The 21,134-nt window shown below is 36.7% G+C and overlaps 1 protein-coding gene across 1 annotated transcript in view; it reads right to left on the minus strand.

Annotated features, from left to right (window-relative positions):
• Positions 1 to 930: 930 nt before the first annotated feature.
• The window catches only part of LOC124408170 (ankyrin repeat and KH domain-containing protein 1-like), a 35,779-nt gene continuing 15,575 nt past the window's right edge, over positions 931 to 21,134 (minus strand). The window contains exons 11-28 of the mRNA XM_046884910.1: positions 17,556 to 17,687; positions 14,701 to 14,908; positions 14,219 to 14,605; positions 12,657 to 13,007; positions 12,279 to 12,470; positions 11,454 to 11,819; positions 11,207 to 11,361; positions 9,588 to 9,763; positions 9,066 to 9,198; positions 8,237 to 8,979; positions 7,434 to 7,754; positions 6,991 to 7,185; positions 6,613 to 6,760; positions 6,191 to 6,401; positions 4,750 to 5,576; positions 2,973 to 4,232; positions 1,136 to 1,324; positions 931 to 1,039 (exon numbers count right to left, since the gene is read on the minus strand). Coding sequence (XP_046740866.1) covers positions 1,016 to 1,039; positions 1,136 to 1,324; positions 2,973 to 4,232; positions 4,750 to 5,576; positions 6,191 to 6,401; positions 6,613 to 6,760; positions 6,991 to 7,185; positions 7,434 to 7,754; positions 8,237 to 8,979; positions 9,066 to 9,198; positions 9,588 to 9,763; positions 11,207 to 11,361; positions 11,454 to 11,819; positions 12,279 to 12,470; positions 12,657 to 13,007; positions 14,219 to 14,605; positions 14,701 to 14,908; positions 17,556 to 17,687 — 6,018 coding nt within the window. The 3' untranslated portion in view covers positions 931 to 1,015. The remainder of the gene's footprint in view (positions 1,040 to 1,135; positions 1,325 to 2,972; positions 4,233 to 4,749; positions 5,577 to 6,190; positions 6,402 to 6,612; positions 6,761 to 6,990; positions 7,186 to 7,433; positions 7,755 to 8,236; positions 8,980 to 9,065; positions 9,199 to 9,587; positions 9,764 to 11,206; positions 11,362 to 11,453; positions 11,820 to 12,278; positions 12,471 to 12,656; positions 13,008 to 14,218; positions 14,606 to 14,700; positions 14,909 to 17,555; positions 17,688 to 21,134) is intronic.

The following is a 21,134-nucleotide window of genomic DNA, read 5'->3' on the forward strand; positions in this document are numbered from 1 at the left end:
CGAAAGAAAAAATAGTCTGCTTTTGACCCAAGCCTCTCCCAACCACTCGCCGATTCTTCTGACATTTATATTTATGCTTTGAAAAGGGTTTGTTCTTCAATTTTGTTATTTTTCATTCGTAATTTTTTTTTTTTTTTTTTTTTGATTTTCACTTTTTTCGCGGCATGGAAGTAATTGGAATTCCACCACAAATTAATTATTTACATAATCATGGTATATTCATATTATTTCAAATAGTTATTATATCATTCTTATAGCGAATAGTAATAGATAATCATATAGGTACTTCAACATAAATAAATCAAAAAAGGTTATTTACTGATCATGATGAAACAGTCAATCACTGATAAAGAGCCGTTGTGCAAACAATTGCTACTAGAGAAGCCAAAGGCAACATAATAATATATATTTCAATATATTTTTTTTCTTTTACTTTTTTGTGACGAGCCTGGCAAGTATCGTAGTTTATAAAGTTAGACAGATAGGTAAACCGTCCCAATGACAGAATGAAACAGTCACCATCATCAGCATATCATTATCAATTAGCACGTACGGAGCATGCAACTATCGTGGGACAACAATCGTATTTTTAATTTTTATATATTTTTTTTAGTATTTTTCTTTCTTCTTTTTCTCCATTTTTCTCATTTAACTGACGTTACGACCGTCGCATTGAACGCCGTTTAAACGAATCCTGATCGCGGTCCATCGTTAGTTTACATACGCCATATTTATTAATTATTGGTATCGAATAAGTATAGTTGATAATAGCAATAAATTGAAGTAAGGATTTACCATCTTATCACCTAGCATGACAAGTAATATGGATCTGTGTGTCAATGAATATAGGTAGTATTGTAATTTTATGTAGTTAACTAGAAACATCGCTTCAATGCATGCCAGTATTTTCTTTTTTCTTTTTTTTTTTATTCGAATCTACTTCTACTCCGTATCCCAGTACTGTCATCCCACATGTTGTTTGAGACGAGGTATCGCGACGAAAGGCTTTCAAGATTTAATGGGCCCATTTGTTCCACCCCTAGGACAGCAAACGAGTAAATTATTTCCAATTAACAATGCCGTCCATGGATAAAATATACAATTTGGACCATTCTATTGCTTTCAGATTTCTCACCGTATGCTGTTTATCTTGCACAGAGTCGGGCATCCCCCAAGCAGGTGGTTCCATCTTAGCAGATTCATTGGGAGGTATTTCAGGTAATCCGGCAGCACCAAACTGGCCTGGTAACATAGCCAGACTTGGCATCATAGAAAGTGCAGTAGTATTTCCATTAGGAAACGGTGGCGGATTATCCATATGCCCCTATAATGCATTAGACATGTGTTAAAGGCACTGAAGTTTTCGACGTTTGCTGGACAAAGACTATTTCAAAGAATCTTTATTCCCACCACAACATGGTACGTGGGAGAAATTTTCAACTCTTCGCTTATCCATTGTTCCTATAAGTTTCCTAATAGCGTATATTATTCGCTTAGCAAGAGAATAATGATAGGACATTTTATTGTTCACTCAAGTCTTGACAAGGCTGTAGACTTATTTTCGTATGCAGATTGATTTAAAACGATAGACAATCATGTCGACCCTAACCAAGTTGAAACTTATGAGCAAGTAATCGATTATGCATATTACAAATAAATAAAAATACAGCGGCAAGTGAGACTTTGAGATGACCTACTTTTCACATTTTCACAAATTATACAATCTTTTACATGCATGTTACTGTGGATTGGTGACCATGAAAATTGAAATTAGAAGTTCACTGACTTTTCAGAATAGTCACTCCATTTTTTCTCAACTTCTTTACAATTCAACAATTGAATATGAATTCTAAAATCTGTTGAGAAATTACAAAGTTTGAAAGCTTATAAATATTTGAATGCCACCCAGTTATTTTTTTACTTGCGACCAGATCTAACCAATTTATGTATGTGACTTCTTAGCAAGATAGTGCACCGTGTGGCATTCTATCTCACAAAATTGGGAAAAACTTCTAATAAGGGGCTGTTCATAAACTGCGTAGCTCTATTTTGGAGATTTTTGCACCTGTCTCCCCTATATAGTCTGCGGTGGTTATCACCCCCCGCCCCTCCCAGAGAGGAAAGAGGCTCGGAAAATATAACTTTATACATTAAAAAATGATTGAACTAGTAGTTTTTGTAAAATTTTCATTATTCTAAGCCATTCAAAGGAACAAATGGCGAGACTAGCCACACATGCAAAACATTAATAACAGGAAAAAATTTGTTCTCAGCTTTTTCATGACATTAATGTTACACGCAGAAATATGAATTAAAATGAATCAATTAGAAAACCATGTATTGCAGACTAAAACTGCCCCCCTCCCACCCCCACCCCACCCACCACAATTCCTCTTTCAACTAGCTGCGTGGTTTATCAAGAGCCCCTAACAAAGAATTGATTGATTGCAAGGTATTATCAAGTATTTCAAGACAATCCGAGGCAGCTAGAAACCTTTTCATTACATCAAATATCACCCCCAATGGTGATCAGCCGAATGTGTGCTTCTAATATTTTTGCCAAAAAACAACAAAAAAACAGGGCTCAAAATTCGATTACCACTTTTACTACGTACAACGACGAGAGAATTGATACTGAAATCTATAAGATTGAATGGAACGTAGCACAGTCCGAATCGAAACTTAGAAAAAGAGAATATAAGACCATAACTGGTGCAAATAAAGTTATTGTATGTCTTTAAAAGAATTTTTATTTATATTCAACTTTTGATTCAGGTTGTGGGTCCCATTCATCGTTAATGTCAGATTCACAAAAACCTAATCGCTGGTTTAAATTTATAGTGATATTTGTTTTTGTTTTTGCGGTGCATCAAATTCTTTGGCTTTAAACAGTTCAATCGGGTGTAGGGAATTCGTTATTTCAAGGGTACTGCAATATTATTTTAATCAAATTGAATTAGAGTAAGGCATACCTGGAAAGTGGATTCCATCATTTGATGAAGTTCGACGTCAACGTTGGACATACGATTGTATGCAGTATTTGAGCGAAACATTTGATTTCTGTCCATTCCTGGAGTAAGACTAGCCCAAGATCCAACTAATTTTTCATTATTAAGCATCCAGTTCATAGAATCTGCATCACCCCCCGGTCCCATACCCGTCGTATAGTTCTTCCACGCTCTTTCAGTACCAATTGGCCGTGGCACCTTGCGATCTTCGATTTTCATTTGATTCATTTCCTGCTGTACCTGGGCAGGCGAGGACGGAGACATCGCCGGTGAACCTCCGTTCTCAAGGCCCGTTATCAAGTCGATACCTCCAGGCTGACCACCCATATTTGCCAAGTGATTGGAGAATCCTATTTGACCCATCATCGGGTCCTGATGGGGAGGATAGCTGTTGTGCTGCGGCGGCGCAAAAGGCCACCGGGTTTGACCGTTTGTCGATATATTTGCGTTCGGGGTTCCCCTTGACTGGGTTTGATATTTTCCCAAAGGATAATTACCAAGCATCGCCAAGTTTGTGGACTGCAGGGCTGACGGAGGTGGCGCGGGTACCGTGGCGAACATGTTCGGATGAATTCCGGCACCGGCATTGAACATTGGTACTTGTGGTTTGTTGCTGATATGGAGAGAGCTTGAAAAATCCGGCGCTCTAGGGTTCAGCCTTGACATGCTGACCGTGGTATTTACCGATGCGGACTGTGGCATCGTCTGCGCGAAGCTCTGTATGTGAGGGTGAAAAGGCATCATTGGGTGACCAGGTTGCGCCTCGTTGTTCGGCACCATTTTCAATAAGTTCGAGTTCACGTTAGGATGCTCGAACCCGGCATTGTTTCCCTTGAATATTCCAACGTCTAGAGTTGGCTGCGAAGCTGATGGCATAACGTGCTGCGGCTGGTGAGGCGCATTGTTCCTTGAGTTCATGTCACCTTGAAAAACTGGCCTGTTGAATTGCGTCATACCGCCTCCCATTTCAATATTTTGCTGAGGCATGACCGGACGCGCGACCGCCAGACTGCCAGGTGCTTTCGAAGGGAGCTGTGCTTCGTTATAATTCGATGATTGGTACTGAACGATGCTCGGCGGTTGGATGGGGTTGTGTACTGCCGAGGGTGACACTCCACTTCCGATGCTACTCCCCGAGGTGCTGTTGCCACCTCCACTTGATTTGCTGGACACCGGCGAACAGACAGTTGTGCCTCTGTATCCTGGAGCTTTGGACGCATCCACCTGGAATGCCAAATGAAAATTGTTATAATATTTCTTACCCACCAACATGGCGATATCCTGTGTATGGAAAAACAATGCAACACATATTCCAAAAGATGGATCCTAAGTTCTAAAAAAAACGAATCGTTTTTTGCAAGATTTGAAAGTTCGTCAGCTTTTTTATTCTCATTTGTTTATAAATTGAGGTAGAAATTAGAGGGCCGAAAACAATTATCCTCTGACCAACAGCCAAATTAAAAATATTACGTGGTTAACAAGGGCTCGAAAAAATTTCAAGTAGTGGTAATGGTCAGTCAACTTGGAGATTAAATTCTCTGATGAACTGAATTGACAAAATTCTGGATCGATTGTATTGATCCCCTTGGTTGAGGAATTTCACCCCATCAAAGTTGACTAAACTAAACAACAAAGGACCGTGTTGAAGATATTGCAGGGGTTTTTAATTAGTGAACAACCATTTTGGACAATGATCACAAATTTCTATCAATTTGAATTTGGTTAAATATTCAATACTAACCTGAGGAGGAATGCTGTCGATAAATTTATTGTTGGATGAACCGGAAGTGTTGACAGTCACGCCGCCACCAGCTACAGTTGCGAAGTTCATTCCTTTCTGGGATTCGTTCTCTCGGCCTCCCCACATGGATTGCTGAGTGACTTTAGTAAAGGTGTCGTTGAACAACGAATACTCTAGAGGTGTGTTGGACGATTGCTGCTGCTGTTCTTGCATGGAAGGTGCGATCGGGGTGGAACTGCGCAATTGTTGCTGCTGCTGCTGTTGCTGTTGGGGTTGTTGTTGCGGTTGTTGCATTGTCGATGGTTGCGTCACCGACGGAGGTGAGGGCGTCACTCGTACAGAGCTTGCCGAGGTTGAAGCAACGGTGTTCTCTGGCCCGCTTGACGTCCCTGGACCCATGGAAGGCAGAGACCCGTTGGAACCAGGTGAAAAAGCAATTTTTCCTGGATAATGGGATGGCATTGTCGGCGGCGCGGAAAGCGTAGGCAGTGGTCGGCAGTGTTTCGGCGATGTGCTCGGTAAAGTTTGTTGCGGAGATGTCTGTGGCGTCGTCGGTGCCGTTGACGACATCACCGTGATTCCAGTAGCTGCTTGGGATGGTTTTTGTTTATGTGCAATGGATTGCAACGATGGCATAATTGTAGAAGATGTATGTGCCGAGGCAGTGATTTCCGATAGTTTTGCGGCGAATGTTTGCGTTGTACTTGTTGTTACGATCTTTGTTGCTCTCCCTGCAGTCATAATTGCGCTTGTATATGACATTGTTGTCTTTGTATTAGTCGACGAAGCTAATTGAGCCGCCGCAACGGCTTGTGCTCGTTTTTCAGCTACAAAACAAAATAGTTTCCAAATAATGAATGAAAACAATGTCTCTAGTCACGATTTTTTTTTTTTTACGTTTCTAATTTGAGGAATTTCAAATTTTTATTTTTATCAATAATGAAGTGAAATTAATAATTCATATAACTAGGCTGAAAAACCTAGGAAGAGTTGAAAAGCTATTGTTCTATTTTACATTGCAATACTACATTAACTAACAGGTTTGGCCGCAATCTGAAACAGCTTTTGTATCAACACGTCAAAATATCCTCGAATTTCCCGAAAATAAAACTAAATTTTAGTATCGAAATTACAAAGCTGCTACGAATTTTCGAAAAGCTTAATTTTTTCAAAATTTGCATATAGGTATTTTCTCCGTGAAGTTTTATTCGAAATTTCTTTGTAATTAACCACTGCAGGACGGAAAGACCGATTGAGATTAAAAAAAAAAAAAAAAACATAACGAATTGAAAAACGCCGAAAAGAATATCTCATCATCTCGTTTTTTCAAAATGATCAAATTCTATTTTTAGAATACGAAAATCATCTTTTTATCAATCTTGAACTCCAAGGATTTGACCAAACTGAACTTACGAATTCAAGCATATCATTTGTTTCGTACCTGCTGCGACTAGTCTGGGTGCAGTTGCTCGCGGTATGGAAGCAGGAAAGGCTCCAGTAATTTTCACAGTAGACGATGATCGAAGGGTTGGTATCAATTGACCAACAGATGCTACTCCTGGCATATAGCCAGGTTTGTTTATCTGAGATCCTCCAACGTTGCAAACCAAACTAGGAGGTTTATTTGTTGGTCCTACTTTTGTTTTAGTAGCCTATAAAAAAATAAAACTTATGAATAATTATCCCTGTGCGGACAATTTTGTCGGTGACTATCGTATTTATATTCATGCAAAACTATCCCAAAAATTTCGAATCGTCTCCACCCGGTCCTTCTACAACTCCAAAATGAATAGAAAAGAAAAAGAGAAATTAAAAAAAAAAAAATTAAAAATTTGGTACATTGTGAAAAAATAAATAACTCACTGCGAGCGCAGGAATGGTTTTATCCCAAGACGAGGAAGTGACAACAGTGAGCTTCGATTTTGGCAGCATCTGCAGTATGTCAACGTCGGGGTCCTTGATTAATGCAGCTATCAGCGTATGTGCTTGCCTCGTAGCGTCCGATGATCCTCTGAAATAAAGATTTGAAATGATACTAGGTCTTTCAAAGATTTTAAAAATTCAAAGGACATTCAACTTGCAAAGCATCCGTCTTTAGACGTTTGTTTGATGCTTTCCGCAGTTCTCATGCAACTAACATTTAATAATTTTTCATAATCAAAATCTCATAACACAATATTATAAATATTCCAAACTATATCTAAGTTCCTTTATCAAAAATTTCACAGATAATTTACTTACTTTATTGTTATAATTCTTTCACCCTGGCCTTTACTCTGCTTCTCGACTTCGATGTGCGCTCCAGTTGCACCTCGAATGGCGTTTATGTTACTACCTCCTCTACCGATTACCCTACTAATGGCATTCAAAGGGACAGAGACCTTCTTCGATCGGAAAGGTGAGTTCATAAATCTTCCAGAGTCATCAGATTGCCCCCTGTGAATTAAAAGTGACCGTATTATAGTAATTAACAAAAACGAAATAGAAGAACACAAAATATTTTGCTATAACCAGGTCGTAAGGTTATAGAATAATCCAATATGTTCAATAGAAAGCCACATCAATAGACAATGTCTGGCTTACAAAAGTCTTTTTCTGATTCAAGTTCACGTAAAAGAAATAAATAGTCACTTTCGTGGACCAAGGACTAGCATATCATATATTTATAACAATCTTGGGCTTACTTTCGAACAACCTCTTTCCAGCCTTCATCCCGTTTCCCGCCCTGCTTTGGGCTGGTAGAATTATTAGACTTGGTAGAGGTATTGAGACTGTCACTATCATATTGAATACTGTAAGACTTTTTCCCCTTGCCCGGCATGTACGTCTCGTTACCAGTGGCTTCGAAATCTTCCCTATCGGCTGGATGCCTTGATGACTCGAATACAAGTTGCCCTTTGAGTTTTCGCTCGCTTGAACTAACCGCCGCTGCGGTGGCTGCCCTTGTATTGGACACAGATGGAGAAGTACTAGGCATTCCACCAATATCACTTGACGATACTCTTCTGCAAAAGAAAATATTTTCGTTTTAGAGTAAAATTAGTTTTTTACATTACACACGTTTCTCCCAAGTTTTTTGATTAGATGTAACAGGACAAATCTAAGCCGGTGAAAAAATAAGAAATGACATAACAGAGAAAACTCAACAATGATCGATCCAACTTTCTTGCCTCTGTGATCATTGTAACTCAAAAGATTGAAGTATAAAAATTTCTGATCTTCACGTGCATGATGAAAAGAATAGATCGTATTTTTCATTTTTGTTAAAAATGATAATTGCAAAAGTTGTAAGCAACTGAATAGATTGAGAGGTGAACCTTTGTGATAAAGTCACATCGACCCATACAGGCCTTTACTAAAGTCTCTGCATCAACTGTGACAGCAATTCGAAAACAGAACCAAACCTCTTTGAAAACGTAGCGAATAGAAGTAGAGTAAAATTGATGATAAAAATGTTGATTCAAGCTGTGAGAAATGATTGACTTACTTGTCAAAGTTACTAGTCTGCGATTTTGTTGGCGTGATTGCATTTTGGGGTATATTCGAACTAGGAGCTAAAAGTGCCTTTTGGGATCTGTGAGGCGACAATTCTTTTTCGTTATTGCTCGGGCTACTACTTTTCTTCTTTTTCTTATCCTTCTTCTTCTCCCTGGCGTTGACATCGTTGCTGCTACAGCTACCTTGGCTATTGGCATCAATACCGCTGTCCCCTTCCTCTTTATCAGGATCTTCAGGACTTTTGGTCACCGGAGAAGGTACGTGTTCCATCCTCTCGCAATTATCCCCACCCTCCCTTTCGCTGTCATCACCTCTATCTCCTTCTTCATCTCCGGATTTTTTACTACCATCTTCTTTGTCTTCGTAAATTGTTTCGTTTTTCTTATTCTCTTCATGAAGTTTTCGTTTCTCCTCTTTTTTTTCAAGTTTCTTTTTCTTCTTTCGCTCGCGTCTGCGCGCAGCAGCTGCTTTTTTCGACTCCTCTCTGGTTTTCTCCATGTCCAGCTCTTCCAATAGTATAGTTGCATTTTTGTTCGCCTTCGCAGCCTGTGTCTCCTTGGCAGCTCGGATTATTTTTACGCATTCTTGACATTTCTCTAACAGCTCTTTGTCACTGACGGTTGCTATATACCTTGTCATCTCCTGATCACTTGGGAATTGAGTTACATGATTTACCATCCACTTCACCACTTTTATATGACCTTTACGAAATGCTGCCATCAGACAAGATACCTGAAATCACGTTCACAAGTAACGATTTTGATCAAGAAAGTACGTCTGCAGTGCCGGAAAACAGTCAGGTATTTTAGGTGGCTCACCTTTCGGTTATCCTGCGAATCAATGTCTGCACCCGCATGATGAAGTAGATCAACAACATTGAGATGACCGCCATTCGCCGCAAGCCACAAAGGACTGTTACCTTTCTTATTTTTAACTTCCACTTGCGTCCCTCTGAAGACAATACAATTATCGTTTAATAATTACTTTAATCACATTCTGAGCTCCATAGTTTGTAACAAAGTGTGAAATATTTTACCTAATAAAACACTGCCTGATTACAATTTACGATCAATTACATTCGTGTTTTTCAATAAGAACAAAGTAAAAAACAAATCACATTTCTATCAATATGTACGACATACTTTGTCGAATATAAGCATAATTATAGTTAGTACAACAAATGTAAATAAGATTATAAATCTCTTTAAAAAAAAATCAATGTAATTTTCAATTTGCATTTGACTAATTGAAATCGCATCCTCTTCCTTAAGAGGGAATTAAAATTTATAATTGTTCATAACAGACAATGGTATTCTGTAAAATCTGACATTTTCACTTACCGAGAGAGTAATAATTCTACAAATCGGCAGTGACCCTTGTCAGCTGCAATAGTGAGTGCAGTATCTCGCGAAGAAGGTACTGGAGTAGCATTTACATCCGCACCTTTAGTGAGTAGAACTCGTCCTACTTCTACATATCCGCCACTGGCAGCCTCCATCAACGGTGTCAATCCCGTCTAAATATAATTATCAAATGAATCGTAATCCATACAGATATTCTTTTCAGAATCATTTTTCTCGCAGATTAGCTTAGATAGTTCATTTTAAGGATGCATGGGATATACCGTCAGGTCAAAAAAAATTTTACTACGAAAACATAATAAAATAGATTTTAAAATTGTCACTGAGGCTTAATCTAGTTACATCTGACTAGAAAAGTCGTTGTGATGCAGAGAAATACTTTCAAATTACCGATATTTAATTAGAAACACTTTGTTATATTAACAACATTGAAGTAATCACAAGATTAGACCATTCATCTGATTCTGATGAATGATAGCTCATTTTATTCGTAAAGATCTCTAAATTTCCAAAATCTTTCGAGTTATATTTTTGACGGCAGTAATATATTTCATAATAGATGGAAAATTCATCATCTGTAAATTATAACGACTGTGCATATCAGACTTTTACCAATTCACGAGCTGAAGATAAAAAATGGTCTCATAAGATATGTAGGTAACACGTGAATGTGAATAAAGTCAGTCATTTTTCAGTGTAATTAAACAAACTATACGGAATTTTTAAAGCATTTTTCTTTTTTATTTTTGGGGGGGAGGGGTATTTGAACCAAGTGACTAGAAACCGATTAGAATGAAACTCGTGTCATCGTATATACTTTGTATATATAGATTTTTTTCAAATTTTTTTTTTTTTTACGAGAATAGACTTTTTTAAATATGTAACTGCAGGGTGAAGTTAAACGTTGCTTGATTGCGAATAGCATTGCCTATTTCCTGCACTTGGACACAGTGTGCAATATTGGTCTAAGTGTAGGAGACTGAAATTTGTGCGCACTGAGAGTATTAAACAGGAAACGTCAAGTTATTGGTAATGGACTTATTGTATGGAACATGTTTATTCAAGCTTAAATGTTACTTGCATATGATAATTATTCATGAGTCAATTATAAGAAAGAATATAAAATTCCAGGAACCCCAATGAATATTCTTTTATTAGGTATGTTCTTTTCTTCCTTATTTAAGCAAACAGACTCCACAAGTGAGTAAACCTTCCACTAGAAAAATCCGATTATCATGTGAATACGCAACGTCTACAAAAATGTCTCAATATGACACTACTATTACGTGGAATAAAAATTTTAACAATCAAATAGGTAAGTTTATATCGATGGTAGTTTCCTTAAGAAAAACGAAATCATTTCCATCAACAGAAAAGGCTTTACAAAGATTCCTCGAACAGTTCCATCCACGATCAATTTCATACTTCGATTTAGTAACCAAACCCAATTGTTGGCTAAAATCTTTTTTTCGCGTGTTGGTAAATGGTCGAAATATCCTTTTGAAACATTCACCATGAATCATCAACCGAATACATTGGAGCATAGAGTAAAAGTGATAGCATTAGTAATAATTATGCTTGCACGTATTAAAGATTACCTTTGCTCGATGCTCTACATTGGCTTTACGATCAAGCAGAAGACTAACAACCTCGTGTCTTCCTTGGAAGCAAGCAAGGGTCAATGCAGTGTTACGATTCGTCTCAATCTGAGCGTTGATATCACTACCCATATCCAGCAGTAGCTTTACCGCAGCTAAAAATTAGGAAGTTGATAAAAATTTTTAACGCTCTTTTATACAATGGCAGTATCAAAAATAGCATTGTGTAAAAAAAAAAGTGAATTACCCGTATGTCCATTCATGGCAGCAAGCATTAGAGGGGAAATGCCCAGCTTAGACCCAGTTCGGGAATTAATTTCCGCTCCATGGCTAAGCAAAAGTTTGATAATATTGACATAGCCTCCTGAAGCTGCCAGACTAAGCGGCGTGTAGTCGGAGACATTGCGATGCTCTTTGTTGGCAGATCGGTTCAGCAGTAACTCGACCACTTCGTACCTTCCTCCGCTACACGCTAGAGAAAGGGGAGTATCCTTGGTGCGTTCCGATTGAGCCTCGATATCTGCGCCATGATTCAATAGGATCTCCACTACCTTCTCATGCCCAGCAGTCGCAGCCAATATCAGTGGTGTGAAACCTTTTTTATCTCTATGTTCTGCAAAGATAGAACCGCTGGTTTAGCAACAACTAATTCTATACTGCAATAGGGAAGAAGCGGCATTAATTAATGCCAAAATTTCCCATAGATAATCAATACTTCAGGATCGAATACAGTCATTCATATCGAATAACGTTTAGAAACCGACTGTCCGATTGCAAAAAAGATTGGAAATTGATAAGTTTGAACTTGATTGTCCCAAAATACGTTGTGGCTACTATATTTTCAAGCATTGTTAACCGGCAGCTGAGTTTATCGCATAAAAATGACGGGAGCCTTTGTGACATTATATGCGTACAATTCAAACTTTTTATTTACGCACAAGACTCAAGTAAGGCATAATTTTTAAATGTGATATATTTTCAAATTAACAAAAGAAACCGCAAAAACGGGATCTTTGCCTGGGTCAATTTATGAGTCAAGTTAACCGACCGAGTCGAAGTTGTATGTACTTACCGATATCTGCGCCACGGCTCAAAAGTAATTCGACAAGTTCTTCATGTCCACCAGCACAAGCTAATGTCAGGGCAGTGTCATGATTGCTGTCTGTTTCAGAATCAACATCCATACAAGAGAATGGAGCAGGAGGTACTTGATTCGGTGCGTAACTGCCAACCGTTGGTACACCAGTCGTGTACTGACCTGCAACTGTAAATACCAAATTGAAAGAAAGATAATAAAATAAAACAAAGTAAAATATAACAAACGCATTATGGATAATACGCAGAAGAAATGAATCGGAGATTTCAAAGGGGACGAGAAACTGTATTGATATACCATAAGTCGATAAAATTCCTGGCAGAAAGCGATATTGTACTTGTATACAAAACAAACCTGCTGCAGGATCAAGCTGATAGCTTTGTGCAGGGAAGTTAGCTCCTTGTTGTTGTACCGGAGGAGTAGCAGTTTGTTGTTGACAGGATTGTTGCTGATTAAGAAGCGGGTATCGAGCCTTCTTGCCCTTTCCGGTGATAGCGGTGTTTCCAGTAACAGTGCATGCCTGTTTCTTCTCATTAGCGGTGGTGGCCAACGTTGCAGAAGCAGCTGGTGCCTGAGTTTGCGTCGCTACTTGTACGTGATGAGTGCTACAAGCTGTGGACTGTGTATAGCTGTTCGGAGATTGAGGTAGGCTATCTACTACGGCGCTAGCGACAGTGGCGGGTGGCAATGTTTGCGTAGGAAATGCTATAATAAAAAACATTAGGTGTTTACTAAAACGAATCCCTGTGTTAATAATATAAAAAAAAAAGAAATAAGATAAAGGAATAATTTTTCAACAAAAATATTTCATGGGAGAAATTCGTGAATACCATTTCAAAGATATATGACAAAGTTTGGTATACATAGAGTTAGGTGGTAGTTTGCTTTCCAATTCGCCAACTTTCTCCCATTTTTGCTAAAGGAAATCCATACTTTATTTCTAATATTTGAAAACAATTTAAAATTCTTCTATCTTGACATAGTTTTTTCATTATTCAGAAGAATCGAGAAAAACCAGCGATTTTAAATTGGCAAGATACCGTAAATGAAGTCAGTATCGCTGCAAGACTCTCTCAGAATTAAATAACAGCTTATTTCAGATTCAGCATGTCCGACATTAAGGTTTGAAAATGAAACAATATTTTATTTACAAATTTGAAGCTACTGGAGTGGGACTTTTTTTTTGCATGTAATTTTTTCTGCAAACTTTGCAAAATTTTAATAATTTATGTTTTTGCTTGGCTGAGAATTCATAAAAAAAATCTGATTTATTTTAAACTTAAATGATTCTTTTCATTTGAAATTGTTTGCCATTAAAAATTAATAAATAATGTAAAACTCTGTTAGATTAAGAATTACAACCATGCTCTTTGGTTAGACAAAGAAGATGTTGACAGTTCCATTTTTCCAATTGCCATTTCAGTAATGAATACATTTAATGACACAGGATGATTAATTTTTTCCACCCAAAAACAATGTAAGAATATAAATTTATGCTTTAAATGCTTTTAAATACCTACCTATTGTCTGAGAACGTGCAAATTTTTACTTCGTTTGAACATAGAAATTGCTGAATAAGTATCGTCACAACGGGTGGAGACGGGGGCAGGACCCGTGAAATTTGTATCCTCGAAATGAAATTTTTCACCTCGTGGATATATAAGATTAGAAGATATTGACTGTATAAAATTCTGAGAGAACTTTTTAAGACACTTCCGAAATTGCTTACCTTTACCCAATTTTCCTACTTATATATCACACCCCGTTAAATTCTCTCAATTTGCTTAGATATCAAAATTTTCCAAAAGTATGACGACCCTGAGTTTACGTTATAGAATAAAAGTAAAACCGAGAAATAAAGAAATAGTATGGAATCCATAAAATATGTACAACTTTTATGCACAATTAATGCTTACACGATTGAGACGACTGTAGAAGTAGTTGAGACTGAAAAGCATCATCAGCGATCATTTGCATACCGGCTTGAAGGCCTGCTTGAAAACCGCTCAGTCGATCGTTTAGCATTCGATATTGTAGGGGCTGCGTACCAGTTAATTGTAATCCTGCTGATATATCTGCTTGGATTTGTACACCTGTGCTTGTTACTTGAAGCGATGGCAGCGTTGGTAAAGAAACCGATGGTCCCGACGGTACGGGGACTGCAAAATATTCTCTGGTAGTGTGAGGTGGGCTAATAGCTTGTTGCATCATTTGACCAGGTTGGTGTTGCTGCTGTTGTTGCAACTGTTGATGAATCTCTTTGCTAGTCGCTTCAAGCTTCATCTTCTCTTGATCCTCCGCCGCTATTGATTACAGAAATTAACAAGATTATCAATTTTGTAATTACATCAGAAAAATGGCAATTTTTTCAAGAATAAGAAACGAGACTTTCACTCACCATTTGCAACGTCATCTAGGCTAAAGGATTCGAATATTTCAGCAACATCATCAATAGGTATTTGCGTTCCATCTTCTAGCTTCAAAATTTTCTCATCTGTAGCTAAGGCTTTAGCCTTTTGTGCAGCAGCGAAAAATGGGCAAGCTCCTTCTCTATGCAGCCTGGCCAGTTCAGGATCCATCTGTTCAGGAAGGTTTTGTTGCGGTGCCTGTTTAACAATGATATTCAAAATTGTATCAGTACAATCGCCACAGTTCAGGTTGTTAGTTTAATTTTAACTTCACCAAATTATGCTTCAATTTACTAAATAAAACGAAATAGAAAAAGGAAAAAAAAAGAACCTAGAACAAGAGGCCGTGTAAGCAACCCTGACAAGTTTTAGTCGCCATTTATTTTGTCTATTTCCTAATTTTAATACTGTACTTGTGTTTCTAATCAGCATCCGAAGTTAAAAAAAATTCTTGAACAAATGTTGGATTTACACTAGTACGAAGAAAATCGTTTTTTGCGAGTCATTTTTTCTGGTTTAGGTCATTTCAAAGAGTTTGAAAAACTTTGAAAAGTACTATTTGATTTTTTTTTTAGTCACTTTATTTCTAAAAAAAAACTTTAAGACATTCTGATTATTGTTAGCTACACAAATATAATCAAAATGGAATCACATATTGCTTGGTTTTAATTGACATAGTGGTATTAGAAATCAAGTGCCAATTGCTAGTCGAGTCAAGTTACGAGTCACAACGACACACTCAAAGTATTTAATAACCTGAAACTATAAAATTGATATTGGAAGATGTTGATAATTATTTCAACTGGCAAGTCAAGCCTTCATACATATCTTTATCACTTAGAAGTACATAATTGGTAGGTACAAAGAAACTAAGCATTCATACAAAGTCCTGAAATATTTCTAGATCAGGACGAACTTCAGATCGAAATATGTATTGCTGCGTGTAATGAGGTGGGAAAAAATTATAATTGTTCTTCATAACTAGATAATATCATACTTTTAAAGGTTTTAGAATTTCCTCCGCAAACGTTAACGACTTTAAGTGTATAGGAATACATTGCGTATCAATTTAAAAGTACCATATTTTTGTCGCCCATATAATAAATGAATAATCAGCTATGCTGATTTTTTCTTGTTCAATCAACTAAAAAAATCCAATTTTGAGCCCAATTTTGGTCTGACTAAGGTCCGCCATCAATGTTACACAAAAATATCAAAAATGTAAAATTAGAAAATATTTACCCATCAACAGTAGTGGGAACATCTTTATAACTCTAACAGCATACATTAGTCACTGTATTGAAAAACTAAAATAAAAAAATCTTCAATTTGTCAATTAAACTGTCTTTCTTTTTTATTAGGCTTGGTGACTTCGAACGATTTTGATTCGGTTTTTGTTGAACATTTTCCTTTCTACACCAGTTCTTGACAAGGACTTGTACACTTCGACATGTATATAGAAATAAAATAGATATTATATAGTAAAATTTAACTCGTTTTTCGACCACTCGAATGCATTTACGAGGTTTTAGCTTTGCAAAGAACTTTAAAATAAGGAGCTTAATAAAAATAAACAAATTTACCACACATGTATTTTCAATTTGCACTGAAAAAACCATACCAAATGTATTTCATTTGAATGAAATTATGGTTACTGATTTTCATTGAGCGCATTGTTGACTCAACATCTTTTTGTTTAAAGCCTTCTGCTTTTCACTACACTACATTACTCTTAAGCATCGATGGGACGCATTCTGTTTGAAACAAAAGTTATGAAAAAAAAAAAAAATTAATCCACTCAACAAATCTCCAACAGTGTTATTTGTACCAATAATGGTAATGAAACAACTTCTCTACTGTGTAGTAGAAATGATTCGGAGCAAATTTAAATAACAAGAGCTTAGATATCTGCAATTGAAGAAAAGGTTTTATAATCAGAACATTCGAAAAGCTCTTACTCTCTGGTTTTTCGATCTGATTTTAATGTTTTAAGGCTTAGTTCGTCCACCATAGATATCTCCGGGGATCAAAATAGATTTGTGTAAGCAGGGTATGACTGATGTTTGTCAAAAATTATATTCGAGCGTTTCAACCATACTTATTCAACTAAATCTCACCGTAATGCGAGATCTCCTGAATATTTTTCAAACAATATAAAGGGACCTGATCGACGAAGAAAAAGAGTCCAAAACATTAGAATCAGATGAAAAACATGAGTCTCAGCATTTTCAACGTTCTATTTATGAAACCTTGTTTCTAAATATTGGTATCTTAGCTACTTGTGTTATTCGAATTTGCTCGGTAGCATTTCTAACGCATAGTAGAAAGTTTCATTCGGGTTTACCATCATCGGCGAGAGCAGTGTTACTCCTATGCGACGGACTGTAGAACTAGTAGAAATACTACTACACAACGTGAATCATTCATTTTTTGAATACTTCAATTACGTTATTTACAAAAATCAGCATAACGTATAAAAATGACTGATTTGTGAACACTGTACCTATACAAAAATCATATTTTGTACTGCAATTTGAGTTTTTCAATCCTACGATTATGAACGACGAACATGAGGAAGCTTGCATGGATTTGGACAAAACATTAAACAAATAATGCTCATACAGACAAACTTGTAGCTTCTAAGTATATTCCAGGATTTTTCTAAATCAACTCTTACTATCTCGGACACAATATGGTACGTAATTGCTTTTTAGAACGACAATATAATTTGAAGAAATGAAAAACCTTTGTTAGATAGACGAACCGCGATAAAACAGTTTACAGGCAAGCAACAGGGCTAAAAGGTTGAGGAGAAGGGTTACACTCTAACACGGGTATAATATACCTGGTTGTGAAGATTGTGGGTGTGAGTGGGGTGGAGGTGAGCCATCAGCTGAGTGGGCATCGCTATGCTGCCTCCACAGCCACCCTCAACACCCCCGATACCACCCTGTTGTTGCTGTGGTTGTTGCTGAACCTACATACAGAGATCAAGAAAACTCTCATATGCAGATCCTTCCATAAAGAATGCCTCGTCACTATAGTCTACAAGTAATACTGCGTGCGAAACTGGGATTATTTTTATCGGCTGGGTAAGCAACGCTTTAGGCAAGATTACTGGAAGAAAATGGGTCCTGCTGCCTGAATCGACAGTTCGAAAGAAAGAAGGAACCGTTTATAAACTCTCTGACGGTGTTCTGTATGCAAACGATAGTGAACGAGAAGAAAAAAACATCGATACTGTGTAATAAAAATGATTCTGACGAAATTAGAATAAGGATTTTATAATTAGAATATTCTAGTTCGAATTGGATGCTCACAAATTGTCTGAAAAACATTGAAGACTTCTTACGTTACAGCACAGTTATAATGTACAAATATAACTATTAAGACTAAGATTTTGTTGCACTGTACTTATGCAAATTATTTATCCTCATTGACACTAGAGCCAATTATTTGTACGTTCCTTTCCAAGCCATCGTCAGATATCTTTATGGCGAATAAATTGAGATTGAAAACATTAGAATCAGATACAACAACACCGAAGTCTAATTAGCATTCTTATTATAATACCTTTCCTCAAATTGTTGATATTTAATCTTGCGTTAATAAAATTTGCTTGGATTAATTTCTATCACATATCCTGGATGTTGTGTGTCATTTGTGTTTATTGTCGATTTTTTTCGTATTTTAACTTTTAATCAAGACATGGAGGTTTATTCATCCTCAAACAAATGGTAGTTGCAGCTGCAAGCAAAGCTTGAAGTAGCAGAGAATTAGCACAAGCTATCCTGCCTCATTTCGCCCGAATACTAGAGTTGTTATTAAAAACATGCAATGATGGTATTTGTCGGAGAACGACTGACGGTACAACCACCGATACAAAGTGCCTGCACTATTCGTCGCCGCAGAAAAACGTTCGAAGCTGATACTTGAGTCTTCGACAGGCCAAAGTTACGTGTTGAGGAGTGCTTTTCCTGCCAATAACTCCATATTCTAAACGGTTTTTACAGAGGAAACAAGAGCCGAAGAGAAATTGTCGGATAAAAATATGATTACACTTGATCAATTGTCAAAATTTTGCAACGTAATCCCCAATCGTAAGTCCTACTACCTAGATAATTTTTTTTGTTCAACTTGAACTTGAAATGATGACTCATTCGATTGTATTTGGGTTCCAAAAACCATAGTACAAAACTGTGTCACTTTTATATGTGAAAAATCAGCTGATACTTCGATAATTCGGATAGTAGCAAATTGTACTCGTACTCGTAAGAGGCTGTGTACAGCTACCCTAGTGAAAGATTTCCCCTTAGATTGTTGAAACACATAATAAAAATTTTGGGAATTTTATTAACAAATATACTGGCAGGGTCATTTATTGAACATCATGAATGCGAATGACGCAATTTTTCTACCTGATGAGATTTGTCCATGTACGTGGCTCACTGTATAAGACTGAGTTTCAGTTATGGAGAAATCTATGGTAGAAACGTTGATAAAGTTAAACCAATAATATTACACAAAAAAAAACTGAAATATTCCGAGAAATACTAAAATTTTTTGCTTAAATTCACAGAATTTTTGCAGACATACTTATGGGAATTGAAAAGGAAAGTAAAAAATGCCAAATCCTGCCGCTTTATGTATCAAATAGAAACACCGCTCCTGTCAAAATTACACATCCAGCAAATTGAAGAAGCTTAATCGCCCGTTAGAAATCGATGAAACGAGAATGCTAAATGAACAGGTCAATTAAGTGCATCCCATTGCTTTATAAGTAAGACTCGGCAGTGATACTTTCTCCGGAAAGCTTTAAATTAGCTTGCGACTAAAAATTTCAACTGAAAATATTGGAAAAACTTCCTTTTTTTGGGGGGGAGGGGCAAAAGTTAAGAAAAGGAGTTCACCGCATTTAAGTGTACTTGAAAATTGGAATGAACATTGATTGTAAACACCTCGAAACTCTCAACGTTGTTATCTCCAGTAACAAAGGCTAACGAATCCAAACACGCTGCGCTGTTCTGTAACGACCATTCAAGTTACCGAATAAGAATAGAAGCTCGATTCTTGAAACGGCTGTCGTTTGCATGCTTCACTATCCAAACTACAACTTGATTTATTGGAACATACTATTATCTGTCTGATTGTTTGAAATAAGCAAGTGCACTGTTAGAATCAAATATGCGAGAATATGCATTAAAATTTTGTCCTAAAATGAACGGCATTTCGATTTAAATTTGTCAAGTCGAACAAATTACATATGTAAAGATAACATAGAAATGTATGCAGCGTGTGTTAAGTTGCGAGCATTTCTTATTATGTTACTTCGTTAAACTCGACGTTATTGCCTTTTATTGAATAATCGAGGTTCTATTTTGATGAATGAAATCAGCTGCTCTGCTGACCCATCAACCCTGCAATATTAGCCCTTTGCACGAAAGTAGGTGAAAAGCAACATCTTTATAATGAGTCTATAATATCTAAGAATGGAGGAAGTCTCTTGTAATAGTTTATTCTAAAATAAGCAGCAAGACGCATTTGTGCCTAAAATTTGTATCACCAGTTGCGTTCATTTGATAATAATATATGAGGTAGACCACCTCTGTCTTTAATTTTATTCTCCTCACAACACATCATTTGGGCGTTACAAAAGAAAACTCTTTGCAAGGTTTCAGATGTTAAAAAAATTTAATTTCTTAACAATTGCTTGATTAGCGCAATCGTTGTTAATGATAATAATTAGTAATGAATTTATCACGGAAAATTCTTTGTGAAAATACAAACATTTTCACCCCAGAGTAACGATGGGCATGCTTTTAGTTTGAGTTATAAATAATTCAATTTACTGAGAAAAGAAATTGTATTCACAAGCTTGAGAGAACAAAAGTTTCCAGTGTGAGAATTTGGCGATGTAAATTCGAATGGTGCTTAACGATTTCTTCCTGCTAATCTTCTTTTCTCCTTTTCCTGAATTATTAAATTTGATTTCAAGTTGATTTGTTTGTATCTCCCGATCTAAGTGCCCGCTATCTTAATTCTATGCTATACTTTGTTTGTTTTTTACAAGTGAGTTAATCTATCAGTTTCATCAGCATGATTATGGCTGCGAGTAATTCCGGTAATCAAGCCATTACTAGAAAAGGAATTTTTATTTAAATCTTATAACTCACAGGTCGTATTTTTAGTTACACCCTACGACATTCCGAGAGGAGAATAAAACTAATGCGACAATTATCATGGCCAGGTTGAGATGGTCTAAACTGCCGGGTACACCCAAAACTTATTGCGTTCCGTACAAAATGAATGATCGAATTTTCAAAAACTTCATATACTACCTGACCAAAGGTGTACATTTAGAAAACAGAAAGAAGAAAAAAAAATAAAAGGTCAAATAGTACGTATGTATCTTTCAATTGCTGTA

This window comes from Diprion similis, chromosome 7 (genome assembly GCF_021155765.1).
Source record: "Diprion similis isolate iyDipSimi1 chromosome 7, iyDipSimi1.1, whole genome shotgun sequence".
Lineage (NCBI taxonomy): Eukaryota > Metazoa > Arthropoda > Insecta > Hymenoptera > Diprionidae > Diprion > Diprion similis.